General features: G+C 37.9%; 1 protein-coding gene across 3 annotated transcripts in view; it reads left to right on the top strand.

The window, feature by feature from the left end:
* The first annotated feature begins 1085 nt into the window (after positions 1 to 1085).
* Positions 1086 to 23019, top strand: part of SNX13 (sorting nexin 13) — a 64479-nt gene continuing 42545 nt past the window's right edge. The window contains exons 1-2 of one of the 3 annotated variants that reach the window (XM_034062524.1): positions 1086 to 1363; positions 21511 to 21623. In XM_034062524.1, coding sequence (XP_033918415.1) covers positions 1352 to 1363; positions 21511 to 21623 — 125 coding nt within the window. In that variant the 5' untranslated portion in view covers positions 1086 to 1351. The remainder of the gene's footprint in view (positions 1364 to 21510; positions 21624 to 23019) is intronic. The other 2 variants (XM_034062526.1, XM_034062521.1) reach the window with 2 other exon arrangements.

Below are 23019 nucleotides of genomic sequence, written 5' to 3'. Positions count from 1 at the left end.
TTCCGATTCATATAACTAACAGCTGGGTCTCTGACAGGAGAATAACAGCTGTATGAGTAAAACTGAAACTCACAAATAAAAGTAAGAAGTGGGCAGCCTTGAAGTGCTAAGTATTTAACTAGCCCTGGGAAAATGAGGGAACTTCTGCAAAACTCACCAGCCTTAAGAGCTGCCTAACGTCCATTGCACCTCTGCAAGGAAAGGGACTTGGCTTTTATTAGGGGAGAAACCCCCCTGTAACTGAAGAGCATTTGTTTTCATCACATCATACTAGTAGTGTTGCTTTCCCTCCATCTTCACTGCTAATCATAATGACTTCTTTGGTGTGCATCTTGTGTTACTTACACTACAGAAGAAAATCCCACTCTCCTAACGTAGCCAAGCTTAACTGTGTAACTTTGAAGTCTAGCGAAGAAGCAAGCAAGCAAACAAAACCCCACAGAAGAGTGTTTTAAAGGAAAAGCAACAAGTTTCACCCAGGAAGCTTTCTGTGTATTCAAATGCAGAGCTGTCGGGTATATTACCCCATGAGCATGGGGTTGTTGCAGGCACAACTCTGCTTCTGAGATGTGTATCTAGAGTGAGCAAAGACATGCAGAGCTGCATACACTACTGGTGAGCGAGAGGCTTGGTCAAAAAGTTAACAAAGTATTTCAATTAGCACCCTCCAAACAGCTGCCTGGCCCCGCAGAGCTCCGACAAGGCACACCACCCTCTCACGGGAGCCGGGGCTAAAAAACCCAACAAACAGCAGAGCGGCTTTGACAGCAGCGTTTCAGTTCTGCTGCCCTCAACTTCTCCTTTGCGGGCTGCGCAGACTTCAGGGCCGTTGTACCGCGGAACAGGCTCCGCCACCGACACCCCGACCCACAGCCGAACCCCGGATTCACCAGAACGAGCGTCCTCAGCGCCTTCCCGGCCCCCACACGGCCGGATCCTGTGAGAGGACCGCCTGTGCTGGTCATGGTTCCTCCAGCTCAGGTAGGAAAGTAACACCGGTCGGGAACACTGCTGGCCGAGAGAACAGCAGCCAAAACCGCGGTGGGGCGGGGAGTGAGGCGGTCCCGGTAGGGGCGGCTCCGCGTCCCGCAACCCCAATGGGCGGTCGCGACGAATGGGGAGCGGCGGCGGTGGTGCACGTAGCTCTCCCAAGATGGCGGCCTCTCTGGATAGAGCTGCGAGAGAAGCTGTGGGGCTGGGGGTGGCAGGCGGCCTCTGAGGGCGGCGGCCGGGGCCTGGCAGCGCTCACCTCGGCTCCCCGCGGGGTGACGGGGAGCTTTCCGCGCTGCCGCAGGCTTCACCATGCTGCGGGGCTAGAGCCACCGACGCGCCGCAGCGCAGCGGGGTAATAATGTTAGCAGAGGTAAGTGCCCTGCCGCGGCTGGCGGGGTGCGGGACGGCGGGGGAGCAGCTCCCCGTTCGCCCCAGCGGGCAGCTGGTCGCCGCTGCCCGGGGTGGGGAAGAGGCTCTGCCTTGCTCCGGGGCCTCTGACCTGCATAGGTACAGGCAGCCTCCCCCTTGGCCAGGGAGGGTGGCAGCGCCGGGGCCTTCTTACCACTTCTCCCTCCTTCCTGGACAGGCGCCGTTTCACAGTGAGGGCCGGGCGGTAGGGGGACACTGCAGCATACAGCAGCCGGCCGGGGAGGGCTCGCTGGTCTGCCGGCGGTTGGGTTTTCCCGGTCGGTGAGGGGCCGATCCGCCGCGGTGGGCCCAGTTTTTAGAGGAGCGCACCTGGGAGAAGGGAGCCTGTTTCAGCCGTAGGCCTCGTCGGAGGGATGTCCTTGCCCGGGCCCCGAGCGCCGGCCCCGACTTCAGACCCTTTGGCCTCCTCCTCTGCGGTGTGTTCTAAAAGGCTCTGTGTTTGTTTTTTTTTTTTTCATCAAACGTACATTTTTGTTGTTGTAGGAGTTTGTGGTTGTAGGTAATTGGTGGAAGTTAGCTGCCTCGGTTCGCCTCTCTGGCAGGGGATTTCTGTCCCAGAGCAGCTGGGCAACTAAGCTGAGGCAAGCAGGTGTTTGAGGATCAGCATGGGCTAGAAATGGCTGCGGTGTCTAAAGGTGCTCCCAACCGTATCAACGTCTAGTTGCTGGAAATGAGGTTTTTCTCCATTCTCAGATTTCTCTATAAAGACTGATTGATTTTATTTTTTTAGTATGTCAGTAAGGTGTCTGGCACACGGGTACTTCTCTAACATGATGATTGTGTTACCTGTGGTTTATAATTTGTCGCTTTATCCTGGGGTGAATTTTATTTGTCCAAAACTGGATTGTCTTAAATGGTGAAGGGTGAAGGCTTAATTTCTGCCACCAGAAAAATTTGGCTTTGCTTTCCTGAGTGGTAGCTACAAGACTATCCTGAATCTTTCAGTTTACATCAGTTCCAATTTTCATGGCATTATGGGCTCTGATTTCCTTGGGAGGGTAAGATTTGCTGAGTGAGTTAAACCTGTAAAAATACATGACCTATTTTTGCATGAAGGGTATTTGGTGAGTGGTCAGGATTAATAAGCTTAGAATCATAGAATCGTATAATGGTTAGGGTTGGAAGGACCTTAAGATCATCTAGTTTCACCCCCCCCTGCCATAGGCAGTGACACCTCCCACTAAACCGTGCCACCCAAACTTCATTAAATGGTGTTGGTGAGTGTGATGCATAAGCATTAACCATAGTAGCTTAGATTATTTTGAAGGTGGCATAGAATGTTCTGGGTCAGTGCCTCATACCAGACTTTGTTCTGTTTGATGGTGACTGTGTGTGCCTATCTAAGACACTTTATTGTCTTGGAATTGCATTATTTTAGTTTCTAATATCACTGGTGTAGCAGCATGGATGACATTTGCTCCATTGGGTTTTTGAGGTAAAACTTAGGCCTTATGCTTGTGATGACCACTTACGATACTTAGCCTTGGTCTCTGGAGGACTTGATTCTGATGTCCTTTACTTGTAGTACCTGTATATAAAATATTTGTAGACAAGATGCTTCAGGGTAAAATATTCTAGGCTTGGTGTCAAGGAGATGACTAAATTTTTTTGGAGAGGCTTTGCTTGCCTGCTTGAAGAGCAGTTGTGGGGAGTTCTCCAAACAGCCAGATAACTCTTGGCTGTCAGAGGACCCACCTGACATGAACTGGAAGAAGTCCTTTCCAGCTTGCTTTTTTGGGTGTTCCAGTGGTGACTTGGTATCTAAAACATCTTGTGGAAACTGTGCAGTCACATCTATGAATTGTTTCCACACTTTGTAGGAAGATGCAGGTTGCTTCAAGCCTACTGATACATGTATTCTATAAACACCTAAATGTCTGCCCCCTGCTTTTTTATTTTTATGTATATGTGAAAACTGAGATGGAGTGTATGGTAGACACTAGAGCAGGGCAGTAGTAATAACTGTACATATCTGTAGGCTGCCTAAATTTATCTTAATAACTTCAAGGAGGGGAACACTGGACAGCCAGGAGGTCATCATGGTGTTTTTTTCTTTTCCTCTTTGAAAGTAACTGTTTTATTTAAGGACATACAGTGAAATAGGGTGAGAATTACTGGATATTTGCAGACTTATGTAGTCTGCCACTGTTTTGAATGGCTAAGATCACTGTCATTTATTGAGCCATTAAAAATTGTAAGTTTTATATTATAAATATAGACAGTATTATTCTTAAATCTATGTAAATGTGAAAGGCAGAATTTGGTTTGACATATGTTGTTATCATGCAGTTAAAACATAACTTTCTCCTGATCAGTTTCCTACATCCTTTGACTGTGTCCATATATGCAGACCCCAGCAGCTTCAGTCCAGTTTTGTGTAGATGCAGTTAGGATTAGGACCTTGTAATCAGTAATTTCAGGGGAAGATTGCACTTCCTGTCAGGAAAAAAAAATGAGTGTTTTTTATTTGGCCTTCACTGCAGGTCTTCTGATTTTGGTTGCATCAGAAATCGTTGCTGGATGCCAAACACATATACTTATTTACTGAAGCAGCAACACCATTCCCCAGTTTTTATCCCCTTGGCTGTTGGAACTGATTTCTGCAGTCATGTTGAGCACATGCATTCTGAGTCCTGCTGCAGGGATCATTTCCCTGGGCTGTTGGGTTGGCCTTTCTGTGCCTTTTCACTTGTTCCTCTTTTCTTGTTTATCAGCTGTCTCCTTTGCTTTTCAAGATCCAGTGTGGCCTGTTTCCATGCAACTTACTGTTTCAGCACTTTCTCCTCTCATGAGGCCATGATGGACACAAGTTGCAGTGCTCTCTCTTTGTTTTTAGACAACTGTATTCACCATTTGTTGCCTCTTCTGCAATAGCAACTGTACTGTCCTGGCTACAGTGAGGCAACGGACATTTTATAACTCTGTCTCTAGCTGGTCAATGTATCTTAAGTTTTGATGGAAACAAACATTAAGTGGGATTTTCATGGGACTTCATTTACAATAAATGTTAGAGTGTCTTTCAAATTGATGGCCTGTGCTGTCTGCATTTGCAGCCTGTGTTGCCTTTAAAGAAGGCACTTTAGAAAAAGTGAGGACTAGATCTTTTTCCAATTTCTTTTCCTCCAGTTGCTCATTAAACTTTTGAGATGCTTAGTAAGGATTTCACTCTGAATTTAACAGCTATGGCTGCGTTTTCAACAACTTAATTCTCAGTTTAGCACTAGTTACAGTACTAGTGATGGTTGAGAAGACTTTTGAAGTTTTACAAAGTAGAAAGCTTTTTTTTTCTTCCCTTGTCCACAACTAAAAATAAGCTCATACAAAATGAGCTTGTTATTGCAGCAAGTCAAGATAATTCCTTAACATGTAGTATTTCCTTTCTGTTAAACAATCTACTTTTGTTTATAAAAGGTTCTTAACAAACTTTTTGGATAAACTTTTATAGCTTCTAACAGAAATAGCTTTGAGCAAATGCAAGCAAATTAGCCAGATTTTTAAGAGTAAAGGTTGACTCAGCAGCTAGTTTTAACTTGCTTTAGAATAATAATGAATTAGTCTTTCTGGAACAGTAAGTCCAGCTCTGAAAGATGCAGAATGCAGTTAACTGCTTGATATACTACAGCATTTTTCATTTTTTCTGTTCCTTGATACATGGTTTGGAAGGTTGCTTTGATGCTTCATGTGACTGAACTGTGTTTTGCTGGTAGAGAGAGCTGCAAATGTGTACAGAAGTAGCAGGATGTGGAAAGAAATTAGTTTTCTGTCCTTTCGTGAAACTTCTATGAGAGAGCTTTGCCTGTGTGCCAGTGTTTTGCAAGATAAGATTTAGCGGGAACTTGAATTGGGAGCCCTCAGAGGGAAAAAGCCTCTGTCTCTTTTTCAGTGTATTCTGTAAATGAAGTCTACCTTTTTGCTGGTCTGCTTTGCATTCCTAATTGTTGCTGTGACAGGTCTTTTAATAATGCCATATTCTCTGGAGTGTCAGTTAAAATTACATGAGGAATGGTCAAATTAGGAAAATTAACCTATTGCAAAGAACTGATGTCATTTGCTACTAGTATTTGTTCTTATATTTTGCTGGATATTAGTGAAAGACAGTGCCTGAACTCTCAGGACAATTCTTAGAGTTTACAGTTGGGCCTAAACTGCTGAGAGGTTGCAGAACTCTGCATTCAAATTCTAAAACGTCAGTCTGGACCATTCCCCAAAACAGCATCGAAGAAAAGTGTAAAGTTCCATAGTTCAGTAAAAATAACAATAGCTTGTCTGGGTAGATAGCTGAAGGAGCTTCAAATGATGATTTCCTCTGTCTGGTTACACTCGAGGGCATTATCTCTGTTTTTAATATGTTTGTCCCTTTCTCCCCACCCTTGCAAAGATGACAAAGCATGTTTCCCTTTGAGCTAGCATTAGGAGGGTTGCTATTATTAGGATCAAGAAACCACTGGTGTTGTAAGTCATTGGCAACACTTGAAGAATTAATAATTTGAAGTCCCATTAGCACTGTTACTTGGCTGAGAGTAGCAAGGCTGGAACAGCAGAAAAATCAATTGTGATTGGCACTTGCACTTACACGAGAGAGAAACTTCAAGAAGTGCTTGTTTTCTCTCTCATCCCCATAAGTAATGTCTGATTTCTGATGGAAAAAAAACCCCAAGTTATTATTTCACAAGAACACTCTAACCCTGCTTACATAATTTCTGTGGTGTTACACCTTAAAATGATGACTGTGCAATTGTGATTATAGGTATGAGGTGAAACAGGCATTTACTCTTAATGTGAAAAAGCATATATGATAGGTATGTTCAGCTAGGGGACTCCTTTTATAACTACTGTTTATTTTGGAAAATAAGTAAATTTCTACACTGTCAGAATTTGGGAATACCTGTTAAAGATTTTATTCTTGCTCTGGAGCAGAAGTAGCTGTAAAATCCTCAGAGAAGGAAGGTGAATATTTTTAAGAAATCAGATGGTGTTAATTGTTCTTCTGTTTTTTGCATGGAAGGGAATGTGATCTCTGTATTGCAGTTAAAACACCATGAGTCAAATTTATTCTTATAGTTTACTGTGGGTGTTTTACATTTAAAAAGCCCAGCAAAATTTTAACTTGTTTTGTTTAAGTGAAGTTATCCGAAAATCCAGGGGTTTCCCATACAGCATACAGTTTGGCCGTAGTGGTTAGTTCAGTAGTTTATTTTGAAGTTATTTCACCAGTGGCCCTTAAACTCATTCAGCCCTGATGCTTTGCATATTTTCTTGGACAGTAAGCACAAGACCAGTTTGATTTGAACCTCAGCAGTTGGTCAGTCCACCAGCTGGTAGCAGGAGAAGGAGATAAACTCATCTATGCTTGCTTTTAAGTCCCTTCCTGCATCACATGACCTGTATGATGTCCTTTCTGTGCCTTGACTTGCTTGGAAGCAATTTTTGATAATCAGAAATATTAAATACCACGAACTGTATGTATGTATTTATTTCACAGGTAGAAATAGTACTGTATTTATTGAAGGGAGGGGTAGTACAGTCTAATTAGAAGCTCATAGGTACCTGTTGTCCAAAATGTCCATTAATGTCCAATATGCTTGATTTGGTATCCCATTGCAGTTGGAGTTTTAGGTAGGAAGATGAGCTTTTTACATACTTTCTTTCTGAGGATGGTCCTAAATTTGAAGGCTTATTTTGAGGAGTATTAGCTGCTTAAATGCAGCTGTGCTTCTGTTACAGAGTGGGTTTTTTATGTCTGTTCCTCTGACTTTTTTCCCCTTAATCCCATGCTTCTGAGAGAGGAACAGGGTGATCCCAGTTCTATTTTAATCTGTTTGTGTCAGAATGCTATTATTTCATAATTATTACTATTTTAAGATCATGTATTCCTGGTCTTCAATATTTTTTTGCAATTCTAAGAAATAACTGCACTCAATGCTTCTGCTGGTACCCTTGAGGCTATGTCTTGTGGTGTAAGGGAACAAACTTGAGCAGGAAGTTTGAATTGCTATGTATCCTGTAGGATGCTCTGCATTTCCATGCTCCTAGTCAGTGCTGTCAGACAAGGCCAAGTAGAAAATACTCTTAAGTTCATAGCTAAATCCTTTCCACAGTTAACCAGCTGATTATGAAACACTGCCTCGGACTTAGGATCATTTCTCCTGTAGCTTTTAATCAGTACTGAAAGCACTGGGAAAGATTGTGCCTGGTGTTCCCAGTCATCCTGTATCCAGCATTTGTCATTCCAGGCTGCGGGGATGAGTGAAAACTCTGGTGTTGTACGTGCTTTAGGAAATAAGTATCCAGCCTGTGTAACTGTAGAAAGAACGATTGCTTTAAAGTTTTGCTGACTATCAAAATGATCTTGGACTGTTTGACTTGGAGGCATAATGAAGTCTTGCTTGTTGCCATGCTGCTGTTCTAACAACTGCTGCTACAGGCTGAGGAGAGATGTCTCTGATGAGGCTCTCTTTGAGGCTTGACACTTTTTCGCTTAAACCTGTGCATTCAATATCCTTTATAATAACTGAAAACTTTGTTTATTTTCTGTTTTCCCAGGTATTGTACTATTTGATAGCATTGTATAGTCTCACTTTTCTGGAGCATATGAAATGATTTCTGTGACATCTTGAAAATAACAGCATCAGTAATAATATCTATTCCTTATCCACTGAAGGAACTATATGTGCTTGAAATTGCATCTGTGTTTTGATATGTGGTGTTTTGTTGTGCTGAATGTTTGTTTTGTTTTGTTTTTTCCCAGTATATCATGGCCTATTTGTTACTGATAGATATAATAATTTTAAATGAAGTTATGTTTGAGTAAGGTATCTAACCTCTCATAGCCTACTTGGAAGAGAAATATTTTTTTATGTTTTATATACCAAGTTAGTATTTCTGATCACAATGCTAAAAACTTGAATTTTCATTCATTTAGTAAAATCTCATACTGTGGAAATCTTAAGTCTTGTGATGTCCTAATTACAGGTACAATCTGTATATATAATGAAATGGAGAATTACTTATTATGGTTCATCTACTGTTTATATATAATTTTAAAATTCTTGTGGAAAACAAATTCTTTTATGTGAATACAGAATCATAGAATAGTTGGGATTTGAAAGGACCTTAAGATCATCTAGTTCCAACCTCCCTGCCACGGGCAGGGACACCTCACACTAAACCATGTCACCCAAGGTTCTGTCCAACCTGGCCTTGAACACCAGAAGGGATGGAGCATTTACCACTTCCTTGGGCAACCTGTTCCAGTGCCTCACCACCCTCAGAATAGAGAACTTCTTCCTTATATCTAACCTGAACCTCCCCAGTTTAAATATAAAAATAATTTTCACTGTTTTGAGAAGAAGATACTTCATTACAATGCTGAGCTAGGAGGATAAAGTTGTATTTTAAATTCTCACTCTTACCACAGTTTTCCTTCTCACAGTCAACATTTTTTTTTTGTAAATTGAGTCCTTTGTAGTAGCTGTGCTAAACATAATCTATTCTTGCTTTGTGTGTACAAGCGTTTAGTATGAGCACCTTGCTTTCTAGTCTTATAACTGTATACTGCATTCTTCTTTTCATGCTTCATGCTTACATTAATTTGACTCAAGTGTGACTGAAACTTAGAAATAGGTTTTATTTCTTTATGTTTGGTTTAAGCTGTGGACTTTAAGTAGTATTGGTCTTGCATCTTTCATTTGGCAGTTGCCCTCCTGTATCTTCTTAAAGAATTCTTGAGAAGCTTACAAGTTAGCAATAGTAAGATTGAAGGCAAACTTAATGTTTCTGTGAATGTTTTTAAGCTGTTCCATTACTTTATTGGGTATTTTCCTTTACTGAATGTTCCAACTAATGATGGTCTGCTGTTGCCCATTACTGTTTCTTTTAATTGTTTTTTATTTAACCAATACCCTCTTTTCTTTTGTTTTCTATTTGAAATTATTTTTGTTTTAATAATCCTTGCACTCTTAATTTTTCTCTCTGGATTTCTAGAGTTTTGCCCATAACTGTTATTCCTCTTAATCCCTATTTTTGATGCATTGTGCAAAACATTTTTTTTGCTTTCCAGTTATCAAAATAACTACATTGCTGCTGTGTGGAATAGTATACCTGGGTTAGTCTATGAATGCATTCACCTTGCTGTCTATATGGTTATTTGTTTATTGCTTATTGCCTTTTTTCTTTATTTTTCTTCCTTATATGTTTATCTTTTACACCTGCTGTCACAGGGGTGGCCATATATTTTTCTTTTGATACCTTGAATGCGTAAAGGAAGAATTTAAGTCAGTAGGACTGCCCTGTCATGTTTGCCTTATCTGGACTTAGCTTGGGCTGCCACTGAAGAGATTTTCTTCCTTCCACCAGACACAAGCTGGTGTGATGCTGCTGCTTGTATTAGGCCTGTCAACTGCATGAGGGATTGCTTTGTCTCTGTGAACCAGTCTTCTGGGGAGGCATGAGGGTGGGAACACTGGACAAGCTGCCAAATCAACAACTGCATGGTCTGGTGTGAGGGAAGTGCATAGTGCTTTCCTGCATTTCCTTCTGTTTAGATCTAAAGTGAATCAGTATCTAAAATAATTCCTGTCATTTTGAAAATGGGGAATGTCATAATTCCTTCTGTGCCTTCTGAATGCATTTCGGCCTCCAGGAAAACTTACGAGTAAGGTTAGCTATCTCCACTTTGGTTAGGTTTACTTTTTGTTCTAGATGTTCTTGACTGGGTGGCAAGGATTGAGGGTTTTAGATGTCTGATATAAATTTACCTTAAGAGCTGGATACTCAAATGACTTAATTAGCTTAATCTATAATTAGTTTCAGTCTATAATCTTAAAGTATTAGTAGCAAGAGTTGATACACCATTTCTGTGGTTACCTGTTGCTCCCCCCCCAATCAGTTTAAATTTGTTGGAAACATTCCATGCCCTGATGTTTGGTAATTAAGTGTTCCACTGAGTTCATAGAATATTATTGATAGATTTTTCCTCTTCAGTGTTGCAGTGGCAGAAGGTAGTGTGTATACCTTGGAGATACCCAGGGAATAGTTGGTACAGTGACTCTGGGCTCAGATTTTTTGTGAGGAAGGAGAGAAAGACTACTGGAGGCTGAAAAATATATTTGGAATACTCGATAGGCTCTTGGCTTCCATAGTGAGGCCAGATGGACAGAGGCTATGGAGCAGAGTCTTGGAAGAAATTGTCAGAGGTTTCACTCTACTTACGCATATCTGATTGCTTCTGAGCTAGGCACTGCAGTACTGTCAGTAGTGTTATGTAGCAAATCATTTGTGAAGTTTCTTAGGTGCTGTGGAGGCAGGAGGCAGAATGGTTTTCTCAGTAACAGTATTTGGGAAAAGGCAAAAGTGCACAGGGGATGATGAAAGGGATGCACAGAGCAGTCATGCTTTTCCATCATCTCTTGGAAGTGGGTGGTTAAAACAGACAAGTAATAGGGACTGAAGGGGGGATTGGGAAAGGAGGTATTAAATGCTTAAAGGGAAGGATCTTCATTGTTTTCATTACATTTATACCATTGGAAAAAAAGTGTTTAAATATTGTTCCCTTCCCTCCCCCCCTTAAGTATCGCAAAGTACCCTCAAAGTCCTATTTTCTGCCCGTTCTACCAAGAGTTCACTATCAACTGCTCATTAAAGAAGTTGCACGTGTTTTTGCATATTGTGGACTACTGAATCATTTGGAGACACTAAACTAATCTCTTTCTCCATTTTATGCAACTGGATGATATTCGATCCAGAAAAACACTTGTAAGGAACTGCTAGTTTTGAGGCTTACTCTGGCTTTGTAAAATTTTTTCGTCATTTTGTATAACATGTTTCCATGGTTATTTTGTCTTCATTCAGTAAGCATGCTTCATAGGAAACTTGGCTTTGCAGGAGTTCAGATGTACTCTGAGACTACTGGGAATTTGTAGTGAAACAGTGGTTATATCAGAGTTCCTGTATTTTGTACTGGAAAAAACTTATGGCACTTGAACTGCAGCAAGTTTAAACTTCAGAAGGATGTAGTGGAGCAACTTAATCTTCAGAGGAAGGTGCTAGTAGTCTGTCAGTGAGTACAAGTTTCTTGCAAATGCACTGTATTTGCAACTTGGGATCTATTTGCTGTTTGGCTGCTGAAAACTGCTTCTTGTGGTGCATACTATCATCTTTGAGGTTCCTCTTATTTTTTACATCGGTTTCCTTTTGCAGTTTGTTAATTGTGATGGTGATTAAAAAGCACCACATTTTTTTAAAGAGTGTTGGCGAAATTTGTCCTGAACATCAGTCAGTTCATCACAGAAAGCAATTAGGTTGGTCAGACAGGATTTGTACTTGGTAATTCCATTTTGGTTGCTCACAACCCTCTTAGCAACTGAGGTGAGGCTGACTAGTGTGGATTTGATTTCATTTCTGGCCTGAACCTTTCTTCTTGCAGATTTTCTGCAGCTGCCAGGATAACCTGGGAAGTCATTTATGTTGGCTTTCTGTTGAATTTTGGCTGTCTGGATTCCATAATACTGGTGGCAGTGCTGCTTGTAGTCAAGATGCCATGTGACATTACAGCTGAAAAATTCACTGTAGTTTTCCTTTCTGGGCTCTACATTATTAGGGTTTGGGTTTTTTTTATCCCTTTTAATAAAGAAAAAATATATTTTTTTTCCAGAGGGATGGGGATCTTTTAAGAACATTATTTAATTTACCAAAATAATTCCACAAAGGTATGTGACATGGCTGACTCTAGTTAGAGACAACAGACTTAATCACTAGGGACAATGTAGAAATTAATTTTCAGTTGTGTTGAGCGTGTGTGTTACTGGAGGACTTCTGCTTGTGTTCTCTCATTTTTGTAACCTGGGTTAATAAGGCAGTTAGGGTCTCTATATTTAGTTTAGTCTCAAAAATATTCTAAAGTTATGCTGCTAACTTAATATTTTCAAACAATTTTTTAATTTAGATGAGGAGTGTTGCTTATTTGGGAACTTTCAGATTGTGGTATGTATTTCTAGAAGAATAAAAAACCCACAGTAAAATATTATACTGCATCCAAAGCAATTTAATCTCGAAGTTGGTAGGATAATATTGTAGTTCAGAGCACTCTGAAAATTGTGTTGCAAGTAGCAGAAACAATACTACTAATGGATTAAAGATTTAAACAGAACTCTTGGATGACTAATTTTGGAGCCTATGGAAGCCATGGTACTAAAAGATCATACAGAAGGTAATGCCTGTATCTTTCTACAGTAGACTGAAGTGCTAGTTTGTTTTTTTTTTTTTTTTTTTGTGTATATATATATGTATAAATATGAAAAATATATAAGCACATATAATAAGTTTAATTCTCAGTTAAAAAATCAGACATCCTGCAGCTATGCCATTGAAACGTATGTCTTATCGGTCCTTTTAGAAGAAATCACTGGTTTTAAGGAATGAGAGAATAATATTTTGTTTGTAGATGCTTTCAAGCAAGTCATCAAGTGGTAGAAACAAAAAATTTATCCTTTTTCAGTATACAATTTTGAGGATACTGTCTGCCGCTTAATGTGTGAGCTTTTTTTGGAAACAGCAAAATGTGTAGTTCCAAAATGTTCATAATATGATTGAATATTATTGAATTTATCTTATTTGATATCTTCATATCTTTGACAGTTCTGTATTTGCAAAAGCAGAGCACTTTCACTTCATGTCACTTTCTTTTCTTATTATTGTTTGAAGTTTGAGACTTCCTAAAGTAGATACTGTATAATTGTGTATATACTCTTTTTTTTTTCCCTTAATCTAATTCTATCAATTTAAGATTGTAGAAACTATTTTGTACATAGCATCTGCTGCAGAGTTGTGTGGTATCTCTATAGAAGAAATAATGATTTTGTAGTAAGAAATGTAATAATTGTTCATCAGACCTTTTATAATCTATCTTTTTCCGTGTTCTTAAGGTCATGGAGGAGAACAGGTTGCCTTTGAACAGAAGGCTATGTCTCCAAGCCACTTATATGTAAATAATCTTGATATATGTTTTCTTAGTAAGTATGAACTGATGTAGGTAATGGCATGAATTGGCCAATATGGCGGAGATTTTGAGTTCAAGGAGTAGGCAGCTGCTTATTGCTTGACAGAAAGGATGCTTGTGTGAAGTTAACCACTACTGTGGAAAACAGGATCTTAAAACTGAGAAAATTTCTCTTTTACCTTCAAAAAGCATGGCTGGTAAAGTATGAAGAAATCTGTTTAAAAATGTGTCCTGTGTGACACAGGACACAGTTGCAACTGTTTCTGTAGCAGCTCTGAGCTCTGGCCAAAAGTTTTTAATTAGGTGGATCATAGCGAGATGGCCTACTAGATCTGACCCTCAGGGAGAGGGGCTGATTTAATATATTTCTGTCTAGATAAATATTTGGAATCATAAGAAGTAGAAATTGTTCTAGAAAGAAAGTTGATGATTGCTTAAATTCATTTAGGGGGATCAGTTGACTTAATTATTTTTAGCCATTTAGGAGAACAGACTTTTTTTTTTTTATCACTTGATAAAGATTCTGGGGGCTTCCCCTGCTTTTCCCTTTGCCAATGTTTTGCACTAGCAAAACTTGAAATAGATGTAATCTCTTCATATAGAGGCTGAACAGAAAACAGTTTAGATGATCTCATTGGCTTGAATTCAAGCTAGAGAGATTATTTTTTCTCAGTTTAGATCACCTTAGCTGATCCTGTCAAGGAATAAGCCTGGCCCCATTTCAGTTGACTAAGGTGATGCAAAGTGCTTTTATCCTTTTTGTCTGTTGTCTATTCGTGTAGCTAAACTAGCTTAAATACAAGTTAGTATGGATTGGTACAAAGAAAAAAGGATCACTTTATTTGAATTGTACGAAAAATGAGTTTGAGTATCTCACTTCTGCACTTAAGAAAGTAGGTGAAAATGGGCTTGCATCTACTATTTCCCACTGTTATCTAAGGTGTTCAAGTGTTTCTTTTAAACCTGACCAAGACTCCCTATCATTTTAAATTAGATTGTAATTCAGAGTAGGTTTTAATGCAAACGTGTTGTCTGAAAGCATGTGTGTGTGTCTGTGAAGGTGGCCTCTTGTTTTTCATAAGATAAATCTTACCTTCAAAAGAAGGTTGTGTGAAATGGGGCTTTCTGTCCCTTGTTGATAGTTCTGCTGTATAATAAAATAGCTGTTAGCACTGAAAATAAAGGTTAGTAAAATGGAATTAGAAAGCGGACTTTTTTTCATGTAGTGAAATCATCAATGCTGTCAGAGCAGTTGTGAGAGAGGAGGAGGAAAAAAGAATAAATCTTGACTCTGGAATCCAGTCTGAATTTTACTCTTTTTTTAACTCTTCCTTTTCTCCTCACTTGAAGAGAAGGCTTATTGAAAATACCATTTCTAGTAGAAAAATTAGGAGTGTTAATCAAAAGACTGTTATTTTTCTTCATGAGCTTTATTACACAAGCCAGTTATATCAAAATGCAGAACATAATTTGTCAATTTTTGCTTTAATAGCAATATTCTGACTGTAGCAAGTGGGCAGGTTTTAGTATTGGAATTTGTTGCTTTCTCGATAAGTGCTGAAATTGAACTAACATGCACAATAGCTTTGAAACTTTTTAGTTACATGCTGTACTTCAGTGGTATGTATCTTAAGAAAATGTTAGTGGATATTTTCATTTAAAGGTTTGCACTTCTAAGAATGAGTTTGGTGAATAGTCGAAGCAGTGCAGTAATTGTGGGTCTAGGATTTAGATGGAAGGTTGCTCCTTGTTCATAAGAGCTTTGTTAGACCACCTTGTAAAAACTGTGGCGAAGGGTAGGGAAAATTGATCCTCAAAGCTTTTCTGTCTCATACAGTGTGAGGAGCAGCAGGAAAATGCAGATTAAATGATTGCACTTGAATTAATCCAACTGCTAACCAGTTAAGCCATTTGACATACAAAACCATGTTGACTGGAAGAGGAAGAGGTGAGGTAGAGAGGGAACAGATGTACTCTTGCATAGCATAGTAAAGGAGAGTTCCTGGCCTCTGTATCCAGGAGGGATCAGCAGGAATACTGGATTTATAGCCAGAAGAAACTTAATTGGCCTAGGTTCTTAACTCTTAAATTGTGTAATGCTTTTCTTTATTTAGACGATCATTACTGCATATATTTATACTTTAATAGTTTAAGGTTGCTTTTGGAAAAAAAAATCAAAACTTGGAACAATAAAACCAAAATAGATTATGTAAAATTCCGGTTAAAAATGCCAAGAGTTTTCATATGAGTGCTGCAGTAAATTGTTGTGTAATTATTTTTGTGTACTGTGAAGTAGGAATGGAGCTTAGGGTTTTGTTTTGCCTTGCCTCTTTGGGCTAAGGAAAGAAAAAGGCTAAAGGATAAGGAAGAGGAGGTTATAAACAGACCTTTAGTGATGTTAGGAAATGAGGATATGCAGAACTTTTCAAAAACACTGCTTGACATGTCTTTCACTTGATTGCTGCAACTTTTGCAAATAGAATGTAACTACAAAGATGTTAATGGCTTATTTCACAATTGTTAAATATTTCTCTAGCAGTGTAATATAGCAGTTTCAATGCAAATGAAATTGGCACTCCAGTTGCTACAGCTTTCCAATTTTACTTGTCAGGCTAGTGAAGAGACACTAATTTGAATTTTAAAATAATATTTTTAATCACTTGACAAAAATGACACTCACCTTAATTATAGAAAGGTTTATATATGAACATGTTCCAGTTATACTCAACATGGAAGTCAAATTAGAAGACAGATGTGTAGAATTAACAAAATTTAACTTGACACCTACTGTATATGTAATCCTTGACAGTTTTTTTAAAATGTGAGCCCAGAGGTGGCATTAAATACATTTAGCAAAACACCATATTAAAAGAAAAAATCTAGTTTAAACCACCCAAATGGCAAATGACGGTTTGCTTATCAATGTCTAGTTAGGCACATGTCAGCTGCTGTAGTTTTTCAACATTAATGGACAAATGTAATTGAATATACGCAGTAACAGATTTGTGAGCAAAGTAGTGTGGTTTTATTTTTCAGTTATGCTGTTCTTTCAATGTTCAGATTATTCTGTTACAGCTATTATATTTGAAAACAATCACAAATGGCAAACTCCAGAAGTGGTGTGGGCCTGCTGAATGCTACTGGTGTAAGACTTATGTAGCATTCTGATGAAGCTTCAGTATTGACAAACTGATGATTCCAGAACCCAGTCACTTTGTATGGATGTTGTTTCCCCTCTTGCCCTGTCTCCAAACTTGAAACCATAACTACTCTGAACATGGTAGGGAATCGACAAGAGAGCTGAGTACCTGGAACAGGAGCTTCTGGCTGCAGTGGTAGGACCCTGGAACCCAGAGCCTCTTGAGGAAACGGGTGTGATTGCTGTTTGAGAGTGGTGGGGAGGCTAGGAAGAAGTGGAATACCTACCTGCTGGACTTCTGGAGTAGCACTGGTTTTGCACTAAACTAGAAACATGTATCTTACTACCAGCTACAAGCTGAAATTGACAGCACCGGTTTAAATCCAGACAACAAACCTATAGTTACATTGGTGAATCATTTTAGTAAAAGTGTATCAATGTCAAGTGTACTGGCTTGATTTTGCCTGTATCTGGCAAAGATTTTATTTAAAGATAGGATAGAGGCAAAGCTCTGAAAGCATGTCAGATGGATTAAGCAAACAAGAAACCTGTTGAAGCTACTTTGAAGTATAGTAAGACATAGTTGTGTTTGTTATTGGAGTAAATTGTTGTGGTTGATACATTAAATCTTTGTCATGCTCCCATTGTTTTTTTTCTGCAAAATACTCAATTTATAACTACTAAATTATATTATGTATAACTGCATACGTAAATACAGTGTGATTTTTCTTTTCTTAAACTGTTGGTTGAAGACTATGTGGCCTAGGTTTTCAGGTAGTGAGTTATGCAGATTAACATAAGCTCCTGTGTAGAATGGTCATGATAATTCACATAATCTTAGTTCAGCACTAACAGTATGAAGCTGGGACCATCAAAATGCTGCATTAATTAGGAAGCACAGGCCAAAGAGAGGAAAATCATGTATATAAGGAGAAGTTTCTGGTTGTTTTTTTTTTTTTTTGTGTACTGCTTTTAGTAGTTGTCTGTATACTGTGGGAAAAACATCCAGGGAAAAGTCTAGTAAAAAAAAAAAAAATATATATATATAAAAATATATATAAATATATTTATATATATATATTATTTATTTATATAAATATAAATAATATATATTATATATATATGATTATAAAAATATATATATAATATATATATTTATATATAAAAATATATAAAAATATATATAAATATATATATATATATATAAGCAGGTGTTGTTGAGAGGTGACAATCTTGTTATCTGTAACATCTGGATTAATCTCATGTGAATATTACCTTGATGTGTCTTCTCTCACCTGATGAGCTCTTCAGGGTCTCTTTGGACTTATAGGCAGCCCTTTTCTTGAATTGCAGTTTATTTTGCAAAAGCAATTCCATGCTATGGGAAGAAAATTACTGTGTGTAACTGATGCTATATTAGCTGTTTGCATATTTGACCTTACAAATACACTGCAGAAGTCTTTCTTTGTATTATCTTGGATATGAAAGATAAGAAGTGGTGATGGTGGGGCTGGTATATGGCATCTGTTGTGATGGTAACCAAAAGTGATGGAATGGTTGTGGATCTAGAATAAAGGAGCTTTATCTGTGTGCACATGTGTGTATGCACACTGTATATGCCCATGTATGCCTGCTACAGGATTAAGGCCTATATTCTTTTTCAGTAGTTAGGTAACTATCCCTAGTTTCTTGAAATCCAGTAAATAGTACTGTGATAGTTCAGTTTGGATGTTTGACCTCCCAGCATAGGCCATGTCAGCTTCTCTTAAAGAGTCTGGATAGCTGTGACGTAATGCCAGCATTGTACCATCTCTTCAGAAGACTTGGCTTGTTCTTTCTGTCAGGTGATAAACGTTCACCCTGCACTTAACTAAGTGCAGTAAAGCTAGACAGAGCTTCAGTAAATCTTTGAATCTTCTAAAGAATTGACATTATAAATGAAACTTATTTGGAACTAAGTTATAAGTAGTGGCTTTTGAATTTAAATACCTGAGCTAGTTCCATACTGACCAGCTGCATAGTCATACCTGTGTAATGTTTGGACTTTCTTTTGGTAGTTGATTTTGGTATTTTAAAGGGACTTTAAACAAAGTTTTAATTTTTGACTGGGATTTATACTGGTGAAGTCCTTTTAAGAACTGTGAAGTTAGGGGAAGTTTTGTTTACAGTCAGCCTAATGGGAACTCTACTAATGATTTCTTCATTTTTTTTTGAATGTCCCAAAATCTGGTAGGCTATAAACCACTTATCTAAATTATATGACAATTGGGCCAGTATCTTTTGTACTTACTGCAGTCTACCAAGTTGTGCAAATTTTAAGAAATCCTATTAAAATACCAAATGAGATTTGAATCTCTGTAGCCATATGCTAAATTGCAAAACTAGAGCATAGGACAAAAGGTCACTGTTTTATTTGTTAGACTTACAGAACTTTCTTTGTTAATTATGCATTCATCCAACTCTGAATATGTGTCCTGCTATCTAGTTTAATTAAGTTTTGTTAAATCATTTAGAGTGCTAACCCCATATTCAGAACTTAACTTTTTTGAATAAATACCATTAAACATACCTTTTTTTGACAAAAAAGAGCATGATTAAATGTTATCTTCTATGTGCATATCTTCCTGTTGCTTGTAGTGCGCTGCAGAAGTTCTAAATGTATTTCCGAGGGCATGAATATGGTAGATCATCTCTGTGTATTGAAATGTAGCTGTATAATGAGAGCTCATGTCTTTTTTAGTTAATAGTTGTATTTGCAATTTTTTAAAAATCGATGTCTTTCTCCTCCCCACCCTCTGTGCAGTTTATCTACTGCATTTGTTTATTATGAGTCAACAAAATCTTCTATTCAGTTGTGGCCAAAAATTGTTTTTAATTTACTGTAGCACAGATATTCAGGCTTTTAGCTGTGTGAATTGTATTGTGAATATCATCCAGTAAATCACTTTTTCAGCTTAAAGAGAATTGAATAACTTGCAGACCATTTTTATAATTGCAACACTTTTAATTAAAGAGCTTATAAGTATGTAGACAAGAGTAATTTTTTCCAGTCTCAAACACTAAGAGGAAAAAAAGGTATAACTTCTGTCTCTTGCTAAGAAACTTTATCTAGAAAGAAAGCAGAAATTCATTTTAATGTTCTCTTAAACTTATAATAAATTAGGGAGAATTAAGTTGCTCCAATAATTACAGTTTACATCTGTGAAACAGTTTCTCGTTAGAGCTACAATTTTGTTTTGGGCAATCTGATGTCTTGCTTTCAGGAAATAACTGAATCTACTTTATGTAAGAGCCTTATTTTATATTATTTTTCATTGTTTATAGGATTTGTGAAGCTTTTTTTGTGAGGAAGTTGATTTTTCTGAATCCCATGCCTAAGATGGAATGATGCAATCTAAGCAGTCACTTTGGGAGAGCTGTAGGCAAACTTCTCTTGTCCTCTCTTTTAAAAGCTAAAACAGGGCTCTCTGCAAATATGGTGTTAGATCTCTGCTTGTTTTCTAAATGTCAAACTGCAAGACGAGTTTATTTAAATACTTTCTTAGTGTTAGTTGTTGACATAGCAGTTGTCTGAGTACCCATCAGGGTGTCATTTGATCACTGATAGGAAAGGCGTAAATTAGACAACAAAAAAAGAAAAGTTGAGAACCTTAGAGCTGGAACAGTTTTGATGGCCTATAAATACTTATCAGCTTCATGCTTTTGGACTTGGCTGTAACACGGTTTCCATATTTCACTAGAGACTAGATTGAATTAAATTTGTATAATCTTTGTTGTCTGCATTGCAGCACTGTGAAGGTCCAAAACTATTGTAGCTTTGTTTTCCCTACCTTGCTTTTTAGATTACCCTGCATATATTGTGTATATATGAACATACAGACATATGTCTGTCTGTCCAGATAGATCAAGTGTGTATATGTGTATATGTTTATGAATGCATGCATATTATAACCTACAGTGGCACAGTAACCTGAATCTCACTGCTATTTCATACTCCTGGTGAATCCATCAGTGCAGGAAGTTTTCTGTGCTGCATTATACAGGGCACTAGCCCCAGAATCCCACCAGCCCCACAGATACACTTGTGGATGATTTTACCTGTCCCAGGGGCTTCCCAAACAAGCCTTGTCTCCCCTGCTGCCAAAGTATCAGTCCTACCTGCTAAGCCAGGTCTCTTCTAGGAGCACGATGGTGGTGCCTGTTTGGAGAAAATGTTCATCTGGAAATCTGGAATCTCTTTAATATATTAAACATCCTGATTTTAAACCAGAATTGTATTTAGATATTCAGAAATATTCTTTGAATATTCTTTGTATCTGCAGTAAAAATTGTTAGATGCAGTTTCTGAAGTTTCTATTTAAAAAATAAACATGCAGTAAACATCACCTGTTGGCCCTTTTGAGACTTGACTGGAGAAAGTGACACCTTTTGGTCTTGCAACTGCTTTGATTACGGAAGAAGTGTAGTGTTCCTTGGTTGTGGCAAATGACATGTTTAGTTGTTTAAAATGCGATTGTACTCCTTCTGCTTTGCTACAAAGCCTACATTTTTCTTGGAAATAGTGGAGAATTTCACAGGGAGGAAGAAAAAGGGTATCTCAAGAAAGAAGGTGCACCAAATGAGAATAGAGAAGAAAGAAGGTGCACAAAATGAGAATAGAGAAGAAAGAAATTGCACATTAAAGGGCAGTAGTTGCATCTGAAGAGAGATGAGGAATAATATTTGAAAGAAAAATGCTCTAATGTTGGCTTAACTAGACTACTAGCGTACAGCATAATTGGATAGCAATATGCTTTTAAAAAATAAAGGTAATTTGTGTTTCATCAAGCAGAATTTATTTTGTATGTGGTTAAAATGTCTCAAGCTTTTTAGACACAGCAGATATTGATTTGAAGACTTAAAGTTGCATGAATATCATATTAATTATTTCTTTTCCATGTGTTCTTGTTTACAGACCAGTCTTTCCATATGGGGATGGGGAAGTCTTGGCCTTGTGCTTTTTCTAGTAACTTTTGGACCCTTCGCTATATTTTACTTTGCATTTTATATCCTCTGCTTTGTGGGTGGGTAAGTATACTACTCAATGTTTTGTATGATTTACTATGAACATAAGATTTCAGTGTGTATATTAGCAAATAGTTTGCTCTGAAAATCTGAAGTTACTTTTATGTAATTAATATTCCCACAATTGAGTAGCTCATTATGAGCAAAATTATTTTTATTAAAGCTTTCTATCAAAAGTAATTGGTTTTTTTTTCATTGAATAGTGCTTGTACTACCTTTGTCCAGGAGAAAAAAAATCTGATTAAATAAACAAATAAAAAAGAGTATCTATTTCTAATGAGTGTTAGAGGACAAATGCTCATGTAAAATCAATGTTAACTTCAGTTCATAGTTTCTCTTACCTTGTCAGTTTGTTTCCCAGTACCTACTGAATAATTACACCCCCTTTCATTGTAACAATCTCATTTTTCTACCTAAAATACTTTGTTCATGGAGAAAGTGAGTGGATGTTTTCCTGGTTGTGTGGAAATGATGCTACGTCTTGAACAAGTAGATCAGTTCAGCAGCTGTAGACATGTCATGCTCTGATCTATTTGACAGGGAGGGAGCGAGTGGGTAATGCTATTATAGTCTTTAGCACCATTATTACATCCTATATTACTATTTCAGCCTTGTAACTATTAAAAATTTTATTTTTAATGCCAAGTCTAAATGTATTAGTGTGTTATTTTTCCCTCGTTTCATTCATAAGACAAATCTGCAGGATAGTAACATCTTTATGCTCTTTAAGACCTGCTTGACTTTTTATGGTATGTTCAGGATATCTTTAATATTTTTTGCCTTCCTTTGAAATGCTCTTTTAACCTTCTTATTGGATATGGCATAGTCCTGTATGTCTCATAAAAAAAATTAACAGAGTTTAGGGACTAGAATTAGAGCTGTTTTGCTTGGGTTGCAACTGTATTAAACTTGGAATTCCACCTCTGAGAAAGTAAAATAGTCTATTTAAGTGAGTTAAAGTAAAACTGACTTCTAAGTAAATGCTTTTGTCTAGTTAAGTCTTAATACAAGTATGATTGAAGTATTTTGCTGACTGTTTTTCCAGACCAAAAGGCAAAGAGTTCATCCAAAGGGCAAGAGTTTCGTCTGTTTACGCTTGTTTCATATTACCACTTCCTTAGTATCTGCAGTATGAAAAATCATGTGGGGTATAATGATTTCTTAAAAGCTTAGCCTCCTTCTTGCTTAGTTTCAGTTGCTTAGCTTTTCAGAGCTAACAGTCAAAGCAGTCTCTCGCAGGGTATGTCTGAAGTCAGCTACAGTTTGCCATCATGAGGCTGCCTGTAGTTCTTGAGCATGCACATTCTCAAATCACTTCTGGTATCTTTGCTGTGATTCTTTTGCTGCCTTGCTTCATTTTTGTAGCCAGTGAACATTGATCTTCTTAGGGATGAGTTCA

This window comes from Melopsittacus undulatus, chromosome 1, assembly GCF_012275295.1.
Source record: "Melopsittacus undulatus isolate bMelUnd1 chromosome 1, bMelUnd1.mat.Z, whole genome shotgun sequence".
In the NCBI taxonomy this organism is placed as follows: domain Eukaryota; kingdom Metazoa; phylum Chordata; class Aves; order Psittaciformes; family Psittaculidae; genus Melopsittacus; species Melopsittacus undulatus.
The sequence above is the reverse complement of the archived record's forward strand: the minus strand, read 5'-3'. Positions and strand labels throughout refer to the sequence as shown.